The following is a 20,627-nucleotide window of genomic DNA, read 5'->3' as shown; positions in this document are numbered from 1 at the left end:
CGGATCAGACTTACCGTCAGTTTCAGCCAATCGCGAGAATGTCGCACAACGAAAATCGGGATGACTGGTGGCGGAAGCTCGTGTGGACCACAATAGAAGAGCCATTTTCCTTCAACTGCGCTTCGAGAACACACAAGGTGCTTTTACACGACATGATTGGTCAGAGTGAAAACTCAATATTAATATTTTATCAATTAGCCAATCAAAACCCTTGAAGCTGCCGGCTATTAAGCCATCATTCTCTTGCTACTTCGACACTCAGGGAATTTTGCGCCGCGCTCCACCAATGATGCCAGTCTCTTTCTCTCTCTTTCAATAAAAAAAGAAAAAAAAAGGTTACCCCCTCCGTTAACGACAGGTATGTTGCTTGCCTCCTTGGCGACACTTGCACCGGGTGCTATTGCAATCTACGCCGCCAGGATGTCGGTTGTGGTGCATTCTTTGCTGGCCTTCCGCTATAGCGCGAGCAATCGCTGACTGTGTCTTCGTTTTGCAGCAGCAATGGCCAACTCCGCGACTTCCCCGACCAACAGCCCGGCCCCCGCCGCCAGTGCCGCTCCGGCCGCAGCTACGTCGACGGCCTCGACCTCTGCCGCCTCGTCGGCTACAGGCGCTGCGCAGCCGTTCCACACGGCGTCGCTTTACGTGGGGGATATCCACCCGGACGTGACGGAGGCGTTGCTGTTCGAGATCTTCAACGCCGTCGGCCCGGTTGCCAGCATCCGCGTGTGCCGCGACGCTGTGACTCGCCGCTCGCTGGGCTACGCGTACGTGAATTTCCACAACGTGGCCGACGCTGAGCGCGCCCTGGACACGATGAACTTCACGAGCATCAAGGGCGTTCCGTGCCGCATCATGTGGTCGCAGCGCGACCCGTCCCTGCGTAAGTCAGGCGTAGGCAACATCTTCGTCAAGAACCTGGACACGTCTATCGACAACAAGGCGCTGTACGACACGTTTTCGCTGTTTGGCAACATTCTTAGCTGCAAGGTGGCTATTGAACACACGACGGGCAACAGCAAGGGTTACGGATACGTGCACTATGAGACGGCCGAGGCGGCCACGGAGGCCATTGCCAAGATTAACGGCATGCTAATTGCTGGCACGGAGGTCTTTGTTGGCCAATTCCAGAAGCGTCAGGACCGCCCGGACGCCGACGACTGGACCAACTGCTACGTTAAGAACATCCCTACTCAGTGGACGGACGCGGATCTGCTGAAGGAGTTCGAGCCTTTTGGAAAGGTGCTCAGCGCTGTCGTCATGAAGGACAACGCCAACCCGGACCACAACCGTGGCTTCGGCTTCGTGAACTATGAGGAGTCAGACGCCGCCCACAAGGCCGTGGACGCTCTGAACGGCAAGTCGTACCCTGCTGGTGAGGGCTTGGACACCGAGATGTATGTCGGTAAGGCCCAGAAGCGCTCGGAGCGTGAGCGTGAGCTGCGCAACAAGTTCGAGCAGCTCAAGATGGAGCGTATTAACAAGTACCAGGGCGTCAACCTGTACGTCAAGAACTTGGACGACCAGCTGTCCGACGATGAGCTCCGTGAGGCTTTCGCTGAGTGCGGCACTATTACCTCGTCGCGTGTGATGCGTGACCCCAATGGAAACTCGCGTGGCTTCGGCTTCGTGTGCTTCTCGACCCCCGAGGAGGCCAACAAGGCTGTGGCCGAGATGAACGGCAAGTTGATCTCTGGAAAGCCTGTGTACGTGGCTCTTGCCCAGCGCAAGGAGGTGCGTCGTGCTCAGCTTGAGGCTCAGCACGCCCAGCAGCGCGCTGGTATGGTTGTGGGCCGTGGTATGCCTATGGGCCAGCCGCCCATGTACGGTGCTGCCCCCATGTTCTACGGCCAGCCAGGCCAGCTCCCGCCTCAGGCTCGTCAGGGGTTCATGTACCCGCAGCAGATGATGCCGCGTGGTGTCCAGCGTGGCCCCATGCCATACGGTGCTCGTGTGCCTGGCGCTCCGGCTCCGGGTGGCTACCCGATGCCTGGCTACGGCATGCCCATGCAGCAGCAGCGTGGCCAGCCGCGTCGTGGCCGTCAGGGCCCCGGCCCGCAGGGTCCTCAGGGCGCTCCGGCCAACCGCCGCAACTTCAAGTACACGGCTAACGCCCGCAACCACCCGGCCCGCGATGTGCCGCCTCAGGGCGTGATGCCGCCGGCCGCGCCCGTGCAGAACGCTGGCCCGGAGCCGCTGACGTCGGCCGCCCTGGCTGCCGCCTCGCCTGAGATTCAGAAGAACATGATCGGTGAGCGTCTGTACCCGTTGATCCACCGCCAGCAGCCTGAGCTGGCCGGCAAGATCACGGGTATGCTGCTGGAGATGGACAACGGTGAGCTGCTGCACTTGCTGGAGAGCCCGGAGGCTCTGGAGGCCAAGATCCAGGAGGCTATGACCGTGCTGGAGGCCCACCAGGGCTAAGTCTTTCGGTTTTTCGCGGGCGTCTTGTGGTGTTCGTGTGTTTGGCCATGCATGAATATGGTGAGGCGGCAGCGGGCTTCCTGAGCTGCGGCTGGGAAGTAGAGAAGGAGAAGTTCGGGGAGCTGCGGCTCCTGCTTTTTGTGTCGTTGGTGTTGGGTCGTCCTTTGCTTTGATTGGTTTGGTGGAGAGGAATACACAAAGAAAAAATGCTCAAGATCACGGGGAAGACACAATTGGTGGGGGTCGTAGCTAATCGAAAACATGAGAAGAGATGATCACAACGCCTCGGCCTGCCTGCCTCTTGCCTCCGCCTGCAGCCTGCAGACCATTTTTTATTTTGTCGCTCGCGACAGTCTTAGATAGTTTTAGTTTTGCATTTCGCTTTAAGCCTTTTCCTTGTGTTCTGCATTCTTCTTGCATCACATCGAACAACACAGCGCACACATCGGAACATGGATACAGCCGCACGAAGGAAAGTTGAAGTCGGACTTCAACAAATTGGGTACGTGATCAACTCACACGTCATTAACCTTATCTATGCCAGAGCCTGCAGTTTGTCAAATTGCTGACATTGCAGTGTTGCCTCAAGCGTAAAATCAGCAAGTTTACGTTGCGAGCTCTCCGCACCAAACGTCTGACTTGCGCTACTGCCACCCTTTGAGGTTGGAAACACAGTAGCTAGACCACCGCAATAGCCAGCAAGCAAGCCCCACCGAGCGCCCAGCGTCCCCCAAGCCTGCTCGAAGGTTGAGGACGAATGTTTAGCACTTTTCTCCAGAAGCCGTTGCACATCTGCGTCGCTTGAAGCAGCAGTTCGCAGTTCCTGATGCTGAGTCTCGACAGCAGCAAGCTTCGTATCAGAGTAAGTCTCGCTCATGCGTGGACGATACACACGCATCATTTCCTGGAAATCCACAGCGTTCAGCAGCGCAATTTGGTGAGGTAGAACCGGCGGAAAAGCGCTCAGACTTGCGTTGCTACCACCACGTTCCTCCAGTTCTTCAGCGAGACGATGGAGCCCCTGGACAAGGTCAAGCATCCTATCAGCCGTGTTGACGATAATTTGTTGTCGTTCTTCTGTGTCAAGTCCATCAAACAACTCGGCACACCAGCTGCCCATTCCTCGTATAAACGCGACAATCGAGTGCGGCTTAACTGCAAACATTCCATCACTTGAGCCGATCATTTCTCCCAAGCTACTTTGATCACGTAGAGCAGCTCGTTGATACGCAGGCAGAGGTCCTTCCACACCAACGTCCCCCGCCAAAGCAAGACGAAGCATAGATATCCGCTGGGGCTGTTGCGACATCAAGGTCGCGTATCCTCCTTGAAGACTAGCTCGTGTTTTAATCGCTATAGTCCCCACCACGAGCGCAATTTTGAGATTAAGCCACCAAGACGGAGATGGAGCAACCGAAGCATTCCTTCGAGCCAGCAGACGTTGGATAGACACTCGTGCATTATCAAACCACCGCATGACTTTCGTCATCTTGCACCATATTGTGTCTCCAACATGAGGACACGTCGTCACTGATGCTGCGCTGAGTTCGTCTGCGTTTCCTGTAGCCATTTGACGCTCGAGATACGCTGCCAGACTTGTGAGTTGCGAGTACCATTCGGCATTATCAGCGAACAAAACGGAGTCGAAGAATGGCTGCATCAATGAGTCCATAGGAGGCCGTGCACTTGATACACGGACAAAACCTGGAAGTGCTTGCTGCTCTATCCTTCTCACAAGACTAAAAGCAACGACGCTGACGTCTGAGCTCGTCGCTTCAGTGCTGCATCCAATGATTTTCTGCAGCCAGCGCTTGTGTATCGCCTCAAGAAAAGTCGTCAATGTGTCGAACATCATTTCGCTCGTACGACTTGGATCTCCCCCTGTTCTCACTGGTAACGCTAGTAAATGGAATGCTTCCATCTTTCCAGCACAGTAAACCCGCACACGCACATCGAGGAACATGCGACGTTCCTTTCCTCCTGGTCGTGAGCGGTCCACACTCTGCAGACTCAATGAAAACGCCCAGCTTTGCTGTAGTATCCGACTGAATGTTTGGAGGTTGGCACCAACAACAGCACGCGCCATTTGTGGCACGAACGTGTTGTCACTGATTCTTGTGCTCATCTGTGTCTGACATATCGTCGCGGTTTGGTCAAAACTCAGTCCCATAGCTACTAACTCCACCACGCGATGGAAAAGCTTCACGGATCGAACAACCACTCGAACTTCCGCTGTGCCGTCCGATTTCTGCTGATCCAATGTGTCGCGTTTATCCAGTGTGCTTTCAAACACCGCTAAGCTCTTACCCACCCCTGGATTAACATCTTCTGCCCGAAACAACACGTCGCCTAAGGCCACATCTACTATGTCTCGATCTAATAGAAACGTCAGCACTTCACCAGTATTCAACTCCAGTGGAGATACAAGAGCCTGATCCTCTGATGTAACTGCAATAGGAGCAGGAGTTGGAGACGCAGGAGCTGATTTTGTTGTCTCATTATTTGCATCCGCAAGTTCAGTTGGTGTAGCTATTGGCGGTCGTATCGGCGTTGGACTTTGCGCTGCCGAAATATTTACTGGGGCCTGTACGCTGTCCATCGACCTGCGTGGCTTCTCCTGCTTCTTGGGGATCGCTGGGATACTATCAAAGTACCGTTGCTTCTGCTCTGGTGGCAGATTCTGGTACTGATCCCACCTATTCGGGTGCTGTTTCGACAGGTGTGACTTGTAATTGTCCGTGCGGAACGTGGGGCCGCTCCAATACTTGGGCCTTTGCGTCTGGGCGCGCTTTCGTTCGGTCTCACGCGGAGCATCCTCCCGCCCAAAGGCGGCGCAGAACATGCAAAGCACAGAGGTGACCTCACGTGTGTCTGGGTTGCGCTCCACCACGCGCACACCATACATATACTCATGCGCCTCGAGGAAAGGCACGATGCGCTTGACCCGTTTCCTCTCGGGCTCGGATGACATGCTAGATCAGGATTGCTCAAATTGACTTGATTAAAGTAAGGAAGTTGCTGTTACTTAAGTAAAATAATTTAACTGCCAATCAAACAATCAAGTACATGTATTACACTCGTGCGGCCCACACACGACGATGGCGAGTGCAGTGAGAGCGAACGTGATGCGCGTGGCCGCGCGCCAGCTCAGGCGCCAGACGCCACAGTCGGTGGCTGCGTTGCGCGCTAACTCTTACCCCCAGTCGGTGGCGCAGACGCAGCTGCGTTCCATGAGCGTATTCTCCAACATCAAGAAGACGGTGTCTGGCAAGCTGGAGGAGCGCAACCAGCACAAACAGGGTATGAATGGACGTCGATTCACATGCGTATGCAGAGATTAAGTAGTGGATACAGAGAGGCTGACAATGCGTGCGCTGCTGCTGCAGAGGAGGCGTACAAGCAGCAGATGATCGAGCTCTCGCAGAAGGACAAATTCGACCTGAACGGATTCTACGACCACCTGAAGGTGAGCACAGCGCAGGAGGCTTTAAGAAGCATCGTCACTTGTTTGTGGATGCAGAGTCTGATGGTGCTTGCTGTGTTTTCCGATGATGTTCTTGGTGACGTGGTAGAAAAACGCTGAGGCGAGCGGCGCAAGCGGCTGGCGATCCATGATCCCCGGTGTGTCATCCATGGTAAGGCGTTTTGCTGCTGGTTAAGCTGACGTGATGTGGTGCTGACTGCTGCTGCTGGATGATAGACTGCAGTGCAGCAGATGAAGACGTTCATGGACATCTTGGAGTCGATGGAGGTACGATACTTTGGTACACTATTGAGTGAGAGTTGTTGCTAACGTGACAGACTTGTGATCTCACTGCAGCCCGAGTACCGTGAGAGCCCTCGCCTTATTAACGGCAAGATCAAGAGGAAGATCTCGGAAAAGGCTGGCCACGTACGTCTTGCTCTCCTGCTGATATCCCTTCCGTGTTGATTCATTAACACAACTAATACGCATTACAGTCTCCTGAGGACATCAACAACATGCTGCGCAATTACGAGCAGCTGTCTGCTCTCCACGTTTGGCTGGTGAAGCGTGTGGAACGCGGTCTCAGCATCCCCGAGACTCTGGACGAGACGACGGAGCTGGTACGTCAGGACCCCACCGGTTTTCCGGCCAGAAAGTTCAGGTACGCATTATGCATTCAATCTTACTCCTAGACCATTATACTAACCGTGTTTACTAACGCCATACTAGGATGAAGCAGCGTCGCTACTAATCAGCGCGATAGCATTAGAAAGCATCAGAGACAACGGTCAATAGCTCGAGTGCCCTGCTCACGCCAATATTGACCTATTTCACCCAATCACGCGTTTTTAAAATGTCGATCACTTTTTCCAATCTCTAAATATCCCAATTTTTGCAACCACAAAACACGAGTTATCGCCATGCAGAGCTCGCACAACGTCGTGTTCGGAGACCCCCTGAAGCCTGTGAAGCTTGACGACTTCCGCAATGTCCTTATCCGGTATGCACCACTTTCCATTGATCCATTTGATGGCGATGCACTCTAATTTGTGACCATGAAAACCCAGCCAAGAGGAGACGCTCATCTTCGCGTTGATCGAGCGCTCTCAATTCCCGCGCAACCCGGAGGTCTATGTGAGCATGAAGGAGAGGTACGTTATTAAATCCAGTTAAATATCTTCCAATGGACACTTAAAGACTGATGTAACCTTGACGAGCAGCAAGAGTGCTGCCTTCGGAGGCTTGAAGGGCAAGTACACGACGTTCGACGGCAGTCCGCTGGACTTTATGCTGCTGGAGACGGAGAAGCTACACGCACTAACGCGTCGATACACGTCTCCGGACGAGAACGCCTTCTTTCCGCACCTCCTGCCGGAGCCGATCCTGCCGATCCTCGACTATCCGCGTGTGCTCAATCCGAACCGGATCAACATCAACAACCAGATCATGAGTGTGTATCAGAAGAAGATCTTGCCAGGTCTGACAACGTCTGCTAGTGACGACACGGCGGTATGAAAAAAATACCGATTTATTTGATATATTTAAGACTCGCTAACTTATCGGATTTTTTTTGGATAAAAGTATGGCTCTACGGCGACGGCGGATATCGCTGTGTTGCAGGCGCTGAGTAAGCGTATTCACTTCGGCAAGTTCATCGCTGAAGCCAAGTTCCAGGCCGAGACCGAGCGCTACACGAAGCTCATTCTTGCGAACGATGCTGACGGAATCATGGAGGCTCTTACCAACCTCGCAGTTGAGCAGGTTCGTTAAGCAGAGCTTGAACTTATTGCTTCAAGTGCTGATCTGGTACTCTCATGTGTCTATTAGAAAGTGCTTGAGCGTGTCAAGTTGAAAGCGTCGACGTATGGTCAGGACCCGAACGCTCCTGCGTCGTCGGATGACAAGGAGATGAAGGTGAACCCGCAGCTTATCTCGGGTTTGTACCGCGACTTCGTCATGCCTCTTACGAAGGAGGTACAGGTGCAGTATTTACTGCAGCGTGTCGCTCATCCTTCGATCGCTGTGGCTGGAGCGGAAGGCTCGTTCTGCTGGCTGGCGGCTCAAGCTCACTTCGGAGGCGAAACGTTGGCCAAGGACCAGTTACTGCAGGCTGAATCCATCAGCAAGGTCTTCTACGATGTCAACGCGAATCGTACAGCCTACGGTGTCGTCCCCATCGAGGATTCTCATCTGGGTATGATCAAGGAGACGCAAGCTCAACTGCTGCGTAGCTCGCTTAAGGTGTCTGCAGAAATTGTACTCACACGCTCGTTCATCTTCGCGGCTAAGGACAAGCAACTGGGCAAGAATACGGACGTGACGAAGGTCTTCTGTCCTACTGACACTGATGCTCGGCTGCTCGCACAGGCGGAACAATGCTGGCCAAGCGCTCAGGTGGTCTCTGTCGCTAATGTATCGGAGGCTGCAAGCCGTGCCTTTGATGAAGCGTCCACGGTCGCGGTGACCACGGCTGGAGCTGCGGAGTCTCGTGGCTTGGAGCAGGTTGACACAAGCCACGCACTGGCGTCTGAGGCTGGCGCTGTGGAGAGCAAGTCGTTCATTCGCTTCGTCATTGTGTCCAAGGGCTACCCTGCTGCCACGGGCAAGGATAAATCGTGTCTGAGTATGGAGATTAAGCACGAAGTGGGGTCCTTGCTCAGTGCTCTGGATGTATGGAAGAAGCACGATATCAACCTTTCGTGTCTCGAGTCCATCTATCGCCAGGAGGAAGGTGGCTACGACTTCTTCGTGGAGATCGTGGGTCACTTTGACGACGAGAATGTGCGACAGGCGGTTAATGGACTGCAGTCGGTGTGCACAGTCAAACACCATGGCTCGTTTCCCATCGCCAAGCGCCCCATCCAGAGCTAAAGACTTGCAGTTAACACAGGAGATGTACCACTTCCCTAGAGACGAAATACAGCAATCATGAGCATTGCAATAGGCCGAAATCTTGTTTACGTGGGTTCAGTTCAGTGTCTGCTTCTGGTTTGTTGGTTCACCATCGAGATCGGCTGTCGTTGTCCAGGTCGACGTACTCAGCATCAATGACGGTCTTCCGTCGGCCGCCCACCGATGAGTCACGCAGCAGGTCGATCACATCTCCGGTTTGGCTGTTGCGATCTTTAATATAAACAAGATTATTAGTACTACGCCTCGTACAGCTAATACAGTCACAGTTATCTAACATACATTTGAGTTCCGTGAAGTTCAGCTTTCCTCCTTGGCCGACCGAAGCCTCCATCGTCACGCGCGCAGATCCGTACGCTCCATTGACCGGAAACACGGCTTCAACGCGTCCAGTACCATTCACAGCTGCATGTACCCAGCGATAGCAGTGAGTTAGAAGCAGAAAGTTGGCTAAACAGAAGCACCTGCTCACGCACTCGACTCTATCCACTGCTCCGGTCCGCCAACGCTGACATCCTCTCCCATCTGTTCACGCACGCGCTTGTTCGCCTGCAAACACTCATTTGTACGTCGCCGCAGTTCTCCCGCCCTCTCCATCGAGCTCTGCATCGCCTTGCCCACAAACGAAAACATTGTCTTCACTAGCCCTCGCACAACCAGCGGCATGCCCTGGACCAGTGAATCCAGATCATCCTGCACCGCCGACTTGGTGCGTCGTCGACTACGTGTAAACATATCATTCAGAGCATCGACGTTGGAGCTGACGCTGCTAAACGGATTGCTCGACGACCGAAAGTGCGACCGGTACGGGCCCATGAACCGTTGATACAGAGTGTACATTCCGAATCCCGCAGCCCCCGCAATGACCAATCCAAACGCCACTACGCAGCAGAGAATCAGTATTTGTCTAGGCTATAATGAGTAGTAGATAAATGCAACATACGCGATGTGGAGGCGATAAGCGCCCCCGTGCCCAGCAGCACGAGACCTCCAGTCTTCACTGTGGACTTCCAGTCACTGCCATTCTGCCACGGGTTCCTCCCGGGCGAGTAAAAGCGTTTCAGCTGGATTGCCAGCACAGGCGACATCGAGCCGTTCAGTAAAACTCTGTTTACAGGCGAAGTAAGCGGTCGAGGCAGCAAAGGCGATGAAGAAGTCGACATGAGAGGAGAAATCAATTGCGCCGGGAAACGAGTGCGAGGAGCGCAGTTCAATGCACATTGAGTGCTCAATGGGGAGGAGAAGACACTCAGAGAAGCGTTCGAAGCTGCACACGCGCGAACACGCGCCACTGCCAGCGGAGTCACGCACCGACGAAGCAACCAGGAGCTCATCTTCAGTGGATACGTTTTCTTTAGAATGATGGTAAATATGAAGTGATACACGTTGAGTAGTACATTTAGCACGAAATTTAATATTACAAGGACATTGGAAGCGAGTACTACATGTATTGCATAAACGTACAGCAATGTGCTAAAGGAGTGATGGTAATCTCCGTCATCTAATTTTAGCAAGTGAATGTGTCAGTTCTCTTAATGGCTCAGCTTTGGCCAACGGAAGTGTACTTGTCCCCGCCTGCCGATACGCTGGCAGCGCCCGAGGCGGATGTGCAGCGGCTGGTATGGGCCGTTGCAGGCGTGTTTGTGGCCGCGTCCGTTGTGTCGTCTGCGTTACTGATCCGTGGCCACCTCAACCACTTCACGCAGCCAATCGTGCAGAGCAAGGTGCGAACTTGAATCCGCATGCTAATAGCTCCAGATGAAATACTGACTGGTTTATCAAACAATCTCACTGTAGATCGTAGGGATACTGTGGATGGTGCCGATCTACGCGACGGACTCGTGGCTGAGTCTGCGCTTCAAGGATGCCGCGCTGTATCTGGATCTGATGCGTGACTCGTATGAAGGCTACGTTATCTATCTCTTCCTGGCACTCATGATCGCTTACCTGGGCGGAGGCAGCAACGAAAGAGTCCTTACAACAATGAGAGGGCTACCAGATCTAGAACATCCGTGGCCATTTAACAGGTGGTTTAAACCCATTCAGATGGGACCCAGCTTCTTACGAGACTGCAAGATGGCAACGATGCAGTTCGTGGTGGTCAAACCCATGATGGCCTTTGTGGCCATTGTGCTCAGACTCAACGGTATGTACGATCAGGGCAATTTCAGCGCCAAAACAGGGTATCTGTACACGAGTCTGGTGGTCAACGCCTCCATCACGTACGCGTTCTACTATCTGGTACTGTTCTACCTGGCGCTAAGCACACAACTCGGGCCATACAACCCGGTCCCCAAATTCCTATGTATCAAGGCAGTGCTGTTCCTGTCGTTCTGGCAGAGTGTGGTTCTCGCTTTCCTGTCTCGTTTCCAGCTGATCCACGAATTGGGGTCTTGGAGTGTCGAGAATGTCACCACGGGCATTCAAAATCTGCTCATCTGCTTCGAAATGTTCTTTGTGGCTCTAGCACACCATCGAGCGTTCCCTTATAAGCCGTACGTTCACGGTAATCGGGCGCTGCGAACAAATATCCTGGCTGACCACCTCGCGTTCGAAGACGCCATGCGGGACTTCAACGAGGTTATGCCTGTCGTGCTGCCCACGCCTTTCAAACCTGGTGCAGCCACACTTAAGGCCAAAAAGAAGTACGATTTGGTTCATCCAAAAGATGTCTTCGTCTCAGAGACGGTAGGTCTACTAAGTGACGATGGAGCCACATCCGAGGCTGAGAGCGAATCATCTCTGGGCTCGAGAGCCTCCAGAAGCTCCAAAAACTCAATCGCAGTATCACGCGGCTGGAAGTTGTAAGACGCGATCCTCTTTTTATCTATTCGAACATTACACAACCGATATACACTCAAAACCGATTTTTTTCCCGCCATATTCTGACGCTTACAGGTCTTGCTACTGTTTCTTGTTGCTACGTACTCTGCATTGAACATCTCCAAACATGATCATGCCTTCTCTTTACGTATCTGGAAGTTACGAAGATCGTCTTGGCCTTTCAGCTCGAGACCCTTCTCGTTTGCCAGATGCAACACGCAAATGAAGTAAAAGGACACTGTCACATTCGAGGGCACCTAAAAGCCAAGTCACACAAAACAGGGTTAGAAACCCTAAAACAACTCAGAAAACCCTAAGAACAACAACATACCTTTCCGGCCACGTTCTCAACTACGCTCTTAAACGTTGTCTCATCAGCCTCCGGTTCGCGTGGACGTTTACCACTCTCATTTAAGGCATTTTCAGCATCGCCAGCCTCTTCAACGACTTCATCCTTACTAACCTTCTTCTCCAAGTGGTCCCAGATACTGCCCTTCAACTTCTTCACATCCACACGCTTGGCAAAGCGTTCATAGTGCACGCCAATCTTCTCCACGACACGATCGGCCTGAACCAGACCTTCCATTGAGTACAACGTTACTGGGGCAGGGTCGTCCACCCCGCTGGCGCCTTCATCTTCATCGTAATCCGGTTCAAACCCAGCGCTGTCCTCGTTATACGTGAACGGCTGTTCCCTATCGTGATCATCAGCAGCATCGACACTACTGTCTCCGAACTCAAAATCATTCGTCGAAACACCTTCCCGATGGCCACTGTCCAAGCCACCGCGCTTCCTAAAGAACCGCGTCCTCTCCTTCAAAAAGTGCCTAAAGAACAGACTCAGCTCAATGTGCGTGTCCACTGGCAGTACAAGATCGGACGCGTTCTCCGTCTGCTTCTTCAAGTTGCCCTTCGAGATTTCCAGACTCGAGGCAGACTTCGGCGCCTTAAGCCTCAACAAATCAGGCTCGTCACCAAAGAAGTCCACTGTAATCGCCTTCTTATCCACTCCAGCAGTACTTCCCTTGCGAGTACGTTCAGTAGCGGCTTCAATCGGCTCCGCCTTGATAGCAACGCCATCTATATCGACCTCTCCGTCCAGTCCGTCCTTGTCGACATCTTCCTGATTGCGCTGCTTCATCTTACGCACTGCAGGGAACTTCCAGTGGCCCGGACCAGCCCAATTCCGGAGCATCTTGACGTCAAAGTACGAGTAATCATTCTTGCCGTCTACGTCATCACCACCTTGTTCGTCGTCCACATTGGCAGACCGCACCAGAGCAGACTCAATCATCTGCGAGAAGAGATTGTTCTCGTAATTCTCTGGCAAATTCTCGTTCACTTTGGCTCGGAAAAAGTCTGCAGCACTGGACTTCAGCGACGATTCCTTGTCAAGCGTCTGAGCGCCTCGTTCAGTGCCATCCAAAGTGAGATCGTCTTGCACGCTGTCTTCGTCGTCACTTGCAGCCAAATCGATGACATTATTCTCCTTTTCCATGTCCGCATCGTCAGTAGCTTCGGCTTCGGCGACTTCCTCGGCGCCATCAACAGTGTCAGCGCCGTCCTCGTCAGCATCGTACGCTGCGTTGTCATCGCCAAAGTCCACTGACGTGTCCTGTGGAGCCTCTTCTCCGTCCGATTCGTCCTCACTGGCACCTTCCATGATGCCAGCTAGATTCATTGTGATGATATCCTGCTTGTCCAGCGTCTTCCGCCGTCCCTTGACAGGAGTCTTGAGCAAAAAATCGTTCTTGATACCCAGTTTGTGACGAGCTTCGTCTCCGTAAAACTCGTCCAGTTGATCGTACATGCGGTACAGCGGAGGACACACCTCGAGATTCTGGACGTCCTGACTGATGCAAGGCAAAGACCCGAAGATCGACAAGCTGATGCGCTCTTTGGTAGCTGGAGGCTTGTCTGCTTCCTTTGTCACTTCGTCGGGACTCTCATTGTCCTTAGCTTTCGTATCATCCACACCTTCTCCCTCATCATTTCCTTTACTCTGCTCTTCCTCAGTAGTAGTGGCATCTTCCGACGAGTCTCCTTTCTCCTTCTCGTCACCCTCACCTCCACCGACTTCCTTTTCCTCGTCTTGATCCTCCATAGCGACGTCTTCTTTCTCACCATCTTCACCCCCCTCCGTCTCTGTCTCTTCTTCCTTCTCTTCTTCCTCGCCTTTATTCTTGTCAGAGACGTTATCCTTTGACATGGCATCGTCAGTGTTCTCCTCCTTCTCGTTTTCCTCTGCTTTTTCCTTAAATTTAGCTGCAACCTCATGGATCGGTTTCCGCGTCACGACGCTCACATCCGACGAGTTCAACAAGATCTTGCAGCCATCATACACACTCAAATTGGCCAATAGCATTCCCTTGGCGCCTCCTTCATCGAAAGACTGCGACATCTTGTGGAACAGCGGATCTGCCTCACACTCGGTATCATACGCCTTCAGGTTGATGTTGTTCAGGTTCTTCTCGATCGTGCGTGCATGAGTCTTCCTCGTCTTACGAGACTTGGCTGTAGTAGCTCCGTCCTCACCGCCATCGTCCACGCCATGTTTCTGCTCTGTACGTGACAAGTTCTCTAGAATTTTATACGACGAATTCCACGTATCGTCCACTCGGTACGAGTAGATCTTGATACTCGCGTCCAGTGTACAGCTGGCCTTCTGGAAATTATACGTATCGTCGTCTGCATCTCCGTCCGCAGCGATTCTCTTTGACGAGTCCAGAATGTCCTCCATGTGGTCGATTAAATGCAGCGACCACGAGTTCTTAACGTTGATTTTCTGTTGTCATAACACCACAAAAATGTTAGTACTGTAGAAAGTATTTATCTTTCTCCACAATATTTTTTTCTTACGTTTTCCGAGGACATCTTGATAATGGTCGAGTACATGTCACTAATGTACTGTTTGCTGTGTGTCGGAGCGGCGTTGGATCCTCCTGCGCCAGCTCTCTTCTCGCTGGGCGTTAGAGACCGTCGACGCTGCTGGAAGGCTAGAGAACGGCGCTTACGGCGGCGACGGGCGATCTCTTCCTCGTCATTTTGAGACAGTGAGCGCTTCCGCTTGCCTGCAGTGCGCTTCGCCGAGTCCGACGGCTGCTGCGTCTTCTCCTCTTGCTCTTCCTCGTCCTCTGTGAGCTCGTACTGCTCCACGTCGCTCTCAGCGTCGCTCTTGGACTCGCCGCCTGTCGTCCCCATAGTGACGCTGTAGTGATTTGGCGCCGATTATTTCTGTGTGAGGGTTGACTTGAATTTAGTAAAGGGATTTTTTTAAAAAATAGGTGTAGGGTACAGAAATTAAATTCGGTGTTGCAATTTTGGTAGTGTAGCCACTTTTGTATTTGTTGCCTTTTTCGGTGTCAACATCGATGAAGCGATGGAGCATTTCCGACACAAGATCGAGGAGAACCCGATGGACGCCAATGCACATCATCATTTGGCAGTCTTGGCAAGAGCTGGAGGCGATGAAGAGACCCATGCGCGACATTCGCGCATTGCATGGCTCACTCGACAGGAAGGACCGGAGATCTTGAACGAGTTGGCACTCGCGCGAATGCAAGAGGAGAAACACGAGAATCTTCTCCGCCAGACCATCGCAAATTGGCCTACGTTTCCCTACGCATACTGCAATTTGTCGGTCCTTCTGGCTAAACGGGGTAAGTACACTGAGGCACTGACTCACAGTTCGACAGCGCTACAATTGTCCCCAAAAGAACCAAGGCTCCACCGGAACATTGCTCGGGTGTACGAACAGCTAGGCCGGTCGTCTGAAGCACTGGCACATTATCAACGAGCGTTAAGCTTAGCACCAGGCGATGCGGCAGTAGCTAAACGGATATCAATGCTCACGCTCGGACGAGGACGCACTGAAGTGGCTACTGAGCACTACAGCAAATACCGAAGCCTCACCGGACAGCACTACGACCTCAAGCTCTGATACGTTGCGGCTACAGATGATGAGAAGTTGAGGTGCTGCACTGTTCGCGTTCGTTGCGTAGGGATCTCTGCTCCGTTGGGTTCAGAAACCAACTCATTTTCGCTGACCAGAATTTACACTATCTTTCGTGTCTTTTAAATAAAACTGGACTGGATTCATGCGTATGGAAACTTTGATAGCATGCACGAACTAGATCAGCTACATGTTGCCCGAGTTGCACCTGACGTCACTTGACGTAGCCACGTCTTCCTCTCTTCGGCCAACGAAATCGGGAAGGAGGTGATACCTTCATAAAGTGAAATCTCATGCTAAATAAATCGATCGTAGTTGTTCGATGTGATATTTTCGGCGAAGAAGTACAGGTCTTTGTTTCCAGATGGCTACTAAATTTGAATAGTGCAGGTCAAGTAGGTCTGATGGGTGCCTCGAGCCTTACCGAGGCATCTCCAAAATGGTGAGAGATGACATCTGCCAAATCCTCCCCTGTTTTCTGTGTGTTCTATTGCTGGCAGGGTAGGCCTCGTACAAGAGCTGAGTTACTAAGGCCCGGCCCAGCTTCAGAGGCTCACAATACAAGTAGCTCTGACCTGACCCTATTCAGAAGTACAAAGTCGACAGGCCTTCCATCTTACCGCTCTCACTCTTCGCTCTCTCTCGCCTCACGAACCTCTACATCTGGCTGGCTGGCTTCCGGTGTAACACAAGCCCGAACAACAAGCTCTTCCCAGTCGCCATGAAGCGCTCGTTCCAGCAAGTGTCACCAGTCAAGTCCGACGTCGATGAAAACGCATCGACCATGGGAAGCGAGCCTGTTGCCAGCACTGCGGTAGCCCCCAGTCACGGCACCAACCTCTTCGGACGTGCACGGAAGCGCAGGGTACTGTGTCGTACCAAACCATCGACTCTCGAGATGAGTCCGACACTAAACAGTGGAAACCATCTCGCGTATTCATGGACGTCACCGCTTGCTGCTCCTCGGAGATGTGGCGACTTGGAGGCCAATTTAAAGGAGGAGGCGTTGCTGCGACTGGTGCTCTCGCTCCTTAACGTACGTGAGCACCAGATTATTCGGCAAACCAACCAGTCATGGCGACGACGTGTGCAGACTCTGGACGTGGATCGTCTCGACTTGTCAGCTAGAACATCACCGGTGTGCACTCGTACACTTAATCGTGCGTGCCGAGGAGTACTGCAGAACTACAGTCGCGTTCGTCGCATTGATCTATCGGGTCAACGTTCCATTACCGACCGCGACCTGCTCGTATTGACATCGAGCTTTTGGGCACACCTGGAAGAGATCGTTGCGGATGACTGTCTGGAGATTTCAGATTTTGGTTTGCTCGCAGTACTCAATGCACAGTCGCTTCGGTTGCGCTCGGTATCCGTGCGTCGATGCAAACGAGTGACCGGTGAACTGTTCGCAGCTCAATCCTCGCCATTGCAGCAGCTCACAGGAGCACACCCATCTCTGATCAATCTTAATCTGGACGACACAAGTGTGAGTCGAGCTTTCATTTCACGCATTGAGGCTCAGTTCCCAACGCTCCAAAGTTTGAGTGCTTTGCACACTCCAGCCCACCGATCGTTTTTCCAGCAAAACTCGACGTTGAACGCGCTGTTGCACGAACTGCAGTTGTTGGTGAGCAATGAACTCGTTGACTTGCCGTTGCTACCTGCTCTTCTCGATGAATTCAACCGGTGGTGCTGTGGCCGACGTGGACGTGAAGCTGGAGTCTTTGAACGAACTTTGGTTGCCAGTGGGTCTCGTGCGCTGTTAGACGTACCATTGCTCCTGTCTGGTAGCATCGATTCCACTATTGAAAGCCCCAATGAAGCGGAAGGCGACATGGTGCTGATGTCACCTCTGCTATACGCTTGTGCTAGCGGAAGAACGCGTCTCCTACCAGTTATTCTGGCAGCAGGACGCAACGGCACGGCGTTCGATTTGGAGAATACAGACGTCGACGGGCACTCGCCCTTGAGTCTTGCAGTCGCAAACGGTTTTACCGATGCCACACGACTGCTATTGCGAGCTGGATGCGACGTCAACACTCGTTCAGTGGGGTTAGCGTCTCCCCTCTACCTGACGAGTGAACAAGGCTGGGATGTTCTGGTGGACATGCTTCTTGACGCAAATGCGCAACGAGACTGTGCTGTTACCGGTGGCGCGACGGCTTTGTGTGCTGCTGCCAAGAACGGCCACCGGTCGACTGTACTGAGGCTTCTTGCAGCTGAGAGACAGGCTGAGGATGAAGGACAAGTTCGAGGGCGTACGAATAAGCAGCAGCAAGCTCAGGCTTTGTTCCTGGCCTGCGAAGGCGGCCACTTGTTCGTGGTGTCTGATCTCCTGCTGCTCACTGAATTGGACGCCAACGTTCTCATGGATGAGAACGTATCACCGCTCTACTTGGCGTGTCAAATGGGGTACGAAGCCATCGTCTCGCTACTACTAGAGCGTGGAGCGGACCCCTGTTTCCGTCGTCCGCAAGGTGGAGTGTCATGCTTGTACATCGCAGCTCAGGAGGGACATGACCAGATTGTGCGGCTGCTACTTCACGCAGGAGCTGACGCTCACGCCAAGATGGAAGACATGTCCACGGCACTGCACATTGCTGCTCGCATGGGACGCAAGGCTGTTTCCCGGACGCTGCTTCGCTGCGGGGCTCGTCTAGATGATCAGACCCGCTCCGGACTAACAGCGCTGTACATTGCAAGCGAGGAAGGCCACGTGAAGCTCGTCGAGTTTCTACTAGAGGTCGGTGCGGCACGAGACCTCCAGACAGCTAGTGGAGCGACGGCACTTGTCGCTGCAGCTCACCGAGGTCATTTTGCCGTGGTGGAGGCTTTGCTACTCGGCCGTGCAAGTGCCACAGTGACCAAGCACAACGGTATGAGTCCAATCGATGCTGCAGCACTAATAGGAGACGTCAAGATGACGCAGCTACTTCTAAACTTCGGCGCACGCGTGGGAGGCTTATCTCTGCACCTTGCAGAGCGCCGAAGGGATCGCAGTGATCTTCAGAATCTGCTGCGTACTCGCTACTACACTCAACACCTCCTCCCGCCTGTGGTAACTGCACCGACCACAGCAGCGGAAGAGACCACATCAGTCCGATAGAGGGATGAAAAGCGACGTAAATTATCTAGATAGCAATAGAGGTTCAGACTTCAACTTGTAACTTTTGTAAAAAAAAAATATTCATCAGATCACTACTGTAGATCCAAGATTTTATGCACTGTGAGAAGATACCGCGTGTTGCTCAACCTCCGCCTTCGGACTTGTCCCCTTCTTGCCAAATTTACTATCGATCTTATCAGCCATGTGATGCACAGCCTCCTTAGCACGAGCGGCGATCGAGGGTCTCTCGATGATACCAAGAGCAACCTGCACTTCAATGATCTGGCGCTGCAGAGGTGCAAATCCACTGAACTTGGCATCGCGAGTCGTGCTCACGAGCCACTCGACCTTGTCGGAGATCGTTGGTTTCTTGTCGCTGTGTTTGTTGGGAGTTGGGTGTTCTGTATCGTACGCATTGGCTACCTTGTGCAGGTCTGCCAGTGCATTGAATGTCTGCTCCATGGCTCTTCGAGCAGCGTTGACTTCGTTCACGCCAGCATCCTTATGGATATGGTCCGCCGAGTGTTTGAGATCCTTTACAACGTCCCTGGCGTGGTCGAGGCCATCGTAGAAGAACGATGCAGCCGAGCTCGACGTGTGCAGATGGTGCTTGTGATCAAACTCGGTGAGGTTATGCTTGAGAGCCTCCAGATAGGTCCAAGTGTCGTGTGCACTTTGGTGCAGTTGCGCCTGCAGTTTGGTGAGCTCCTGTTCTGCGAGAGTGTTGGTGATGGCGGTCTTCCCCATGGTCGACTTAAGCGCTTTCTGGAAATGAAAATGAGGAGGAATAATGAACCCACGCAGAATGATATCTCAACTGTCTCACTGCGACGAGCTCCTATTTTTACAAGAATAAAAACACTTTGTAGACGTAAAAATCAATCAAAATCAACTTCATTTTTTAAAATTACAGATATTTTACCTTATTTATTAAAAAAAAAATTAAAAATTATAAATAATTTTAATTTTAATAAAAAACATTTAAAAATTAATATTAATTTTTTAGATTCATTAATTAAAAATAATTATTATACAAATATATTAGAACAATATTCAAAAATATTAATTAATTCTAAAAAAATTATTAAAAATCAATCAAAATCATTATGATATACACAATTTTAAAATTTTTAATTTTAGTATTACCTTTATTAATTGCTGTGGCTTATTTTACTTTAGTTGAACGTAAAGTATTAGCTTCTATTCAAAGAAGAAGAGGACCTAATGTTGTAGGTACTTTTGGATTATTACAACCGTTAGCTGATGGTCTTAAATTATTTGTAAAAGAAACTATTTTACCAAGTAATGCTGATGTAATTTTATTTATATTTGCACCAATTTTAGCTTTTTTTTTAAGTTTATTAAGTTGGACTGTTATACCTTTAGGATTTGGTATGTTTTTTACTGAATTAAATATAGGTATTTTATATTTATTAGCAATTTCATCATTAGGTGTTTATGGTATTATTATTGGTGGTTGGTCAAGTAACTCAAAATATTCATTTTTAGGTGCATTAAGATCAACAGCACAAATGATTTCATATGAATTAACTATTGGATTTTCAATTCTTTCAGTAATTATCTGTGCTAAATCTTTAAATTTAATTTCTATTGTTTTAGCACAAAAAACTGTTTGGTATTGTTTCCCTCTTTTTCCTATTTTTTTAATTTTTTTTATATCTTGTTTAGCAGAAACAAATAGACACCCTTTTGATTTGCCTGAAGCTGAAGCTGAACTGGTTTCTGGTTATAATGTTGAATATTCGGCAATGGGATTTGCATTATTTTTTTTAGGAGAATATGCGAATATGTTATTAATGAGTAGTTTAACTACTATTTTATTTTTAGGTGGATGGTTAGCACCTTTTCCTTTTAGTATTAAATTTATTAAATTCTTACCAGGATCTTTTTGGGTTTAGTATTAGAGTATGGTTTTTTTGTTGTTT

General features: G+C 51.2%; 10 protein-coding genes across 10 annotated transcripts; 5 read left to right on the top strand and 5 right to left on the bottom strand.

The window, feature by feature from the left end:
• Positions 1–273: 273 nt before the first annotated feature.
• Positions 274–2,705, top strand: PITG_01248 (polyadenylate-binding protein 1-B; the record flags this gene model as incomplete). The annotated part of the gene is made up of 2 exons (XM_002907875.1): positions 274–358; positions 497–2,705. One exon carries the CDS (start codon positions 502–504, stop codon positions 2,422–2,424), a length of 1,923 nt encoding a protein of 640 aa, XP_002907921.1.
• Positions 2,706–3,515: 810 nt separating this feature from the next.
• PITG_01247 (uncharacterized protein) lies at positions 3,516–5,395 on the bottom strand (the record flags this gene model as incomplete). Its single annotated transcript, XM_002907874.1, has 4 exons — positions 3,516–3,536; positions 3,581–4,141; positions 4,184–4,834; positions 5,015–5,395. The coding sequence occupies 4 exons, from the start codon at positions 5,393–5,395 to the stop codon at positions 3,516–3,518; spliced, it is 1,614 nt and encodes a 537-aa protein (XP_002907920.1).
• A 127-nt stretch (positions 5,396–5,522) lies between these two features.
• Positions 5,523–6,771, top strand: PITG_01246 (uncharacterized protein; the record flags this gene model as incomplete). The annotated part of the gene is made up of 7 exons (XM_002907873.1): positions 5,523–5,724; positions 5,811–5,890; positions 5,997–6,059; positions 6,125–6,175; positions 6,245–6,316; positions 6,385–6,551; positions 6,620–6,771. The coding sequence occupies 7 exons, from the start codon at positions 5,523–5,525 to the stop codon at positions 6,639–6,641; spliced, it is 657 nt and encodes a 218-aa protein (XP_002907919.1).
• A 14-nt stretch (positions 6,772–6,785) lies between these two features.
• Positions 6,786–8,761, top strand: PITG_01245 (chorismate mutase, putative; the record flags this gene model as incomplete). The annotated part of the gene is made up of 5 exons (XM_002907872.1): positions 6,786–6,890; positions 6,958–7,041; positions 7,111–7,399; positions 7,472–7,651; positions 7,718–8,761. 5 exons carry the CDS (start codon positions 6,811–6,813, stop codon positions 8,759–8,761), a joined length of 1,677 nt encoding a protein of 558 aa, XP_002907918.1.
• Positions 8,762–8,888: 127 nt separating this feature from the next.
• PITG_01244 (uncharacterized protein) lies at positions 8,889–10,143 on the bottom strand (the record flags this gene model as incomplete). The annotated part of the gene is made up of 4 exons (XM_002907871.1): positions 8,889–9,013; positions 9,083–9,205; positions 9,277–9,681; positions 9,744–10,143. 4 exons carry the CDS (start codon positions 9,886–9,888, stop codon positions 8,889–8,891), a joined length of 798 nt encoding a protein of 265 aa, XP_002907917.1.
• A 192-nt stretch (positions 10,144–10,335) lies between these two features.
• Positions 10,336–11,683, top strand: PITG_01243 (uncharacterized protein; the record flags this gene model as incomplete). The annotated part of the gene is made up of 2 exons (XM_002907870.1): positions 10,336–10,524; positions 10,598–11,683. The coding sequence occupies 2 exons, from the start codon at positions 10,336–10,338 to the stop codon at positions 11,606–11,608; spliced, it is 1,200 nt and encodes a 399-aa protein (XP_002907916.1).
• Positions 11,684–11,754: 71 nt separating this feature from the next.
• On the bottom strand, positions 11,755–14,363 carry PITG_01242 (condensin complex subunit 2, putative; the record flags this gene model as incomplete). The annotated part of the gene is made up of 6 exons (XM_002907869.1): positions 11,755–11,880; positions 11,955–12,029; positions 12,087–13,555; positions 13,660–13,673; positions 13,734–13,738; positions 13,896–14,363. The coding sequence occupies 6 exons, from the start codon at positions 14,361–14,363 to the stop codon at positions 11,755–11,757; spliced, it is 2,157 nt and encodes a 718-aa protein (XP_002907915.1).
• Positions 14,364–14,371: 8 nt separating this feature from the next.
• On the bottom strand, positions 14,372–14,824 carry PITG_01241 (uncharacterized protein; the record flags this gene model as incomplete). The annotated part of the gene is made up of 2 exons (XM_002907868.1): positions 14,372–14,393; positions 14,496–14,824. The coding sequence occupies 2 exons, from the start codon at positions 14,822–14,824 to the stop codon at positions 14,372–14,374; spliced, it is 351 nt and encodes a 116-aa protein (XP_002907914.1).
• A 355-nt stretch (positions 14,825–15,179) lies between these two features.
• Positions 15,180–18,514, top strand: PITG_01240 (uncharacterized protein; the record flags this gene model as incomplete). The annotated part of the gene is made up of 5 exons (XM_002907867.1): positions 15,180–15,282; positions 15,966–16,017; positions 16,182–18,322; positions 18,406–18,451; positions 18,505–18,514. The coding sequence occupies 5 exons, from the start codon at positions 15,180–15,182 to the stop codon at positions 18,512–18,514; spliced, it is 2,352 nt and encodes a 783-aa protein (XP_002907913.1).
• Positions 18,515–18,792: 278 nt separating this feature from the next.
• PITG_01239 (uncharacterized protein) lies at positions 18,793–19,442 on the bottom strand (the record flags this gene model as incomplete). The annotated part of the gene is made up of 1 exon (XM_002907866.1): positions 18,793–19,442. The coding sequence occupies one exon, from the start codon at positions 19,426–19,428 to the stop codon at positions 18,793–18,795; it is 636 nt and encodes a 211-aa protein (XP_002907912.1).
• Between the last annotated feature and the right edge of the window lie 1,185 nt (positions 19,443–20,627).

This window comes from Phytophthora infestans, genomic scaffold (assembly GCF_000142945.1).
Source record: "Phytophthora infestans T30-4 supercont1.2 genomic scaffold, whole genome shotgun sequence".
Classification (NCBI taxonomy): domain Eukaryota; phylum Oomycota; class Peronosporomycetes; order Peronosporales; family Peronosporaceae; genus Phytophthora; species Phytophthora infestans.
Note: the sequence above shows the minus strand (reverse complement) of the source record. Positions and strands in the feature narration are given on the sequence as shown.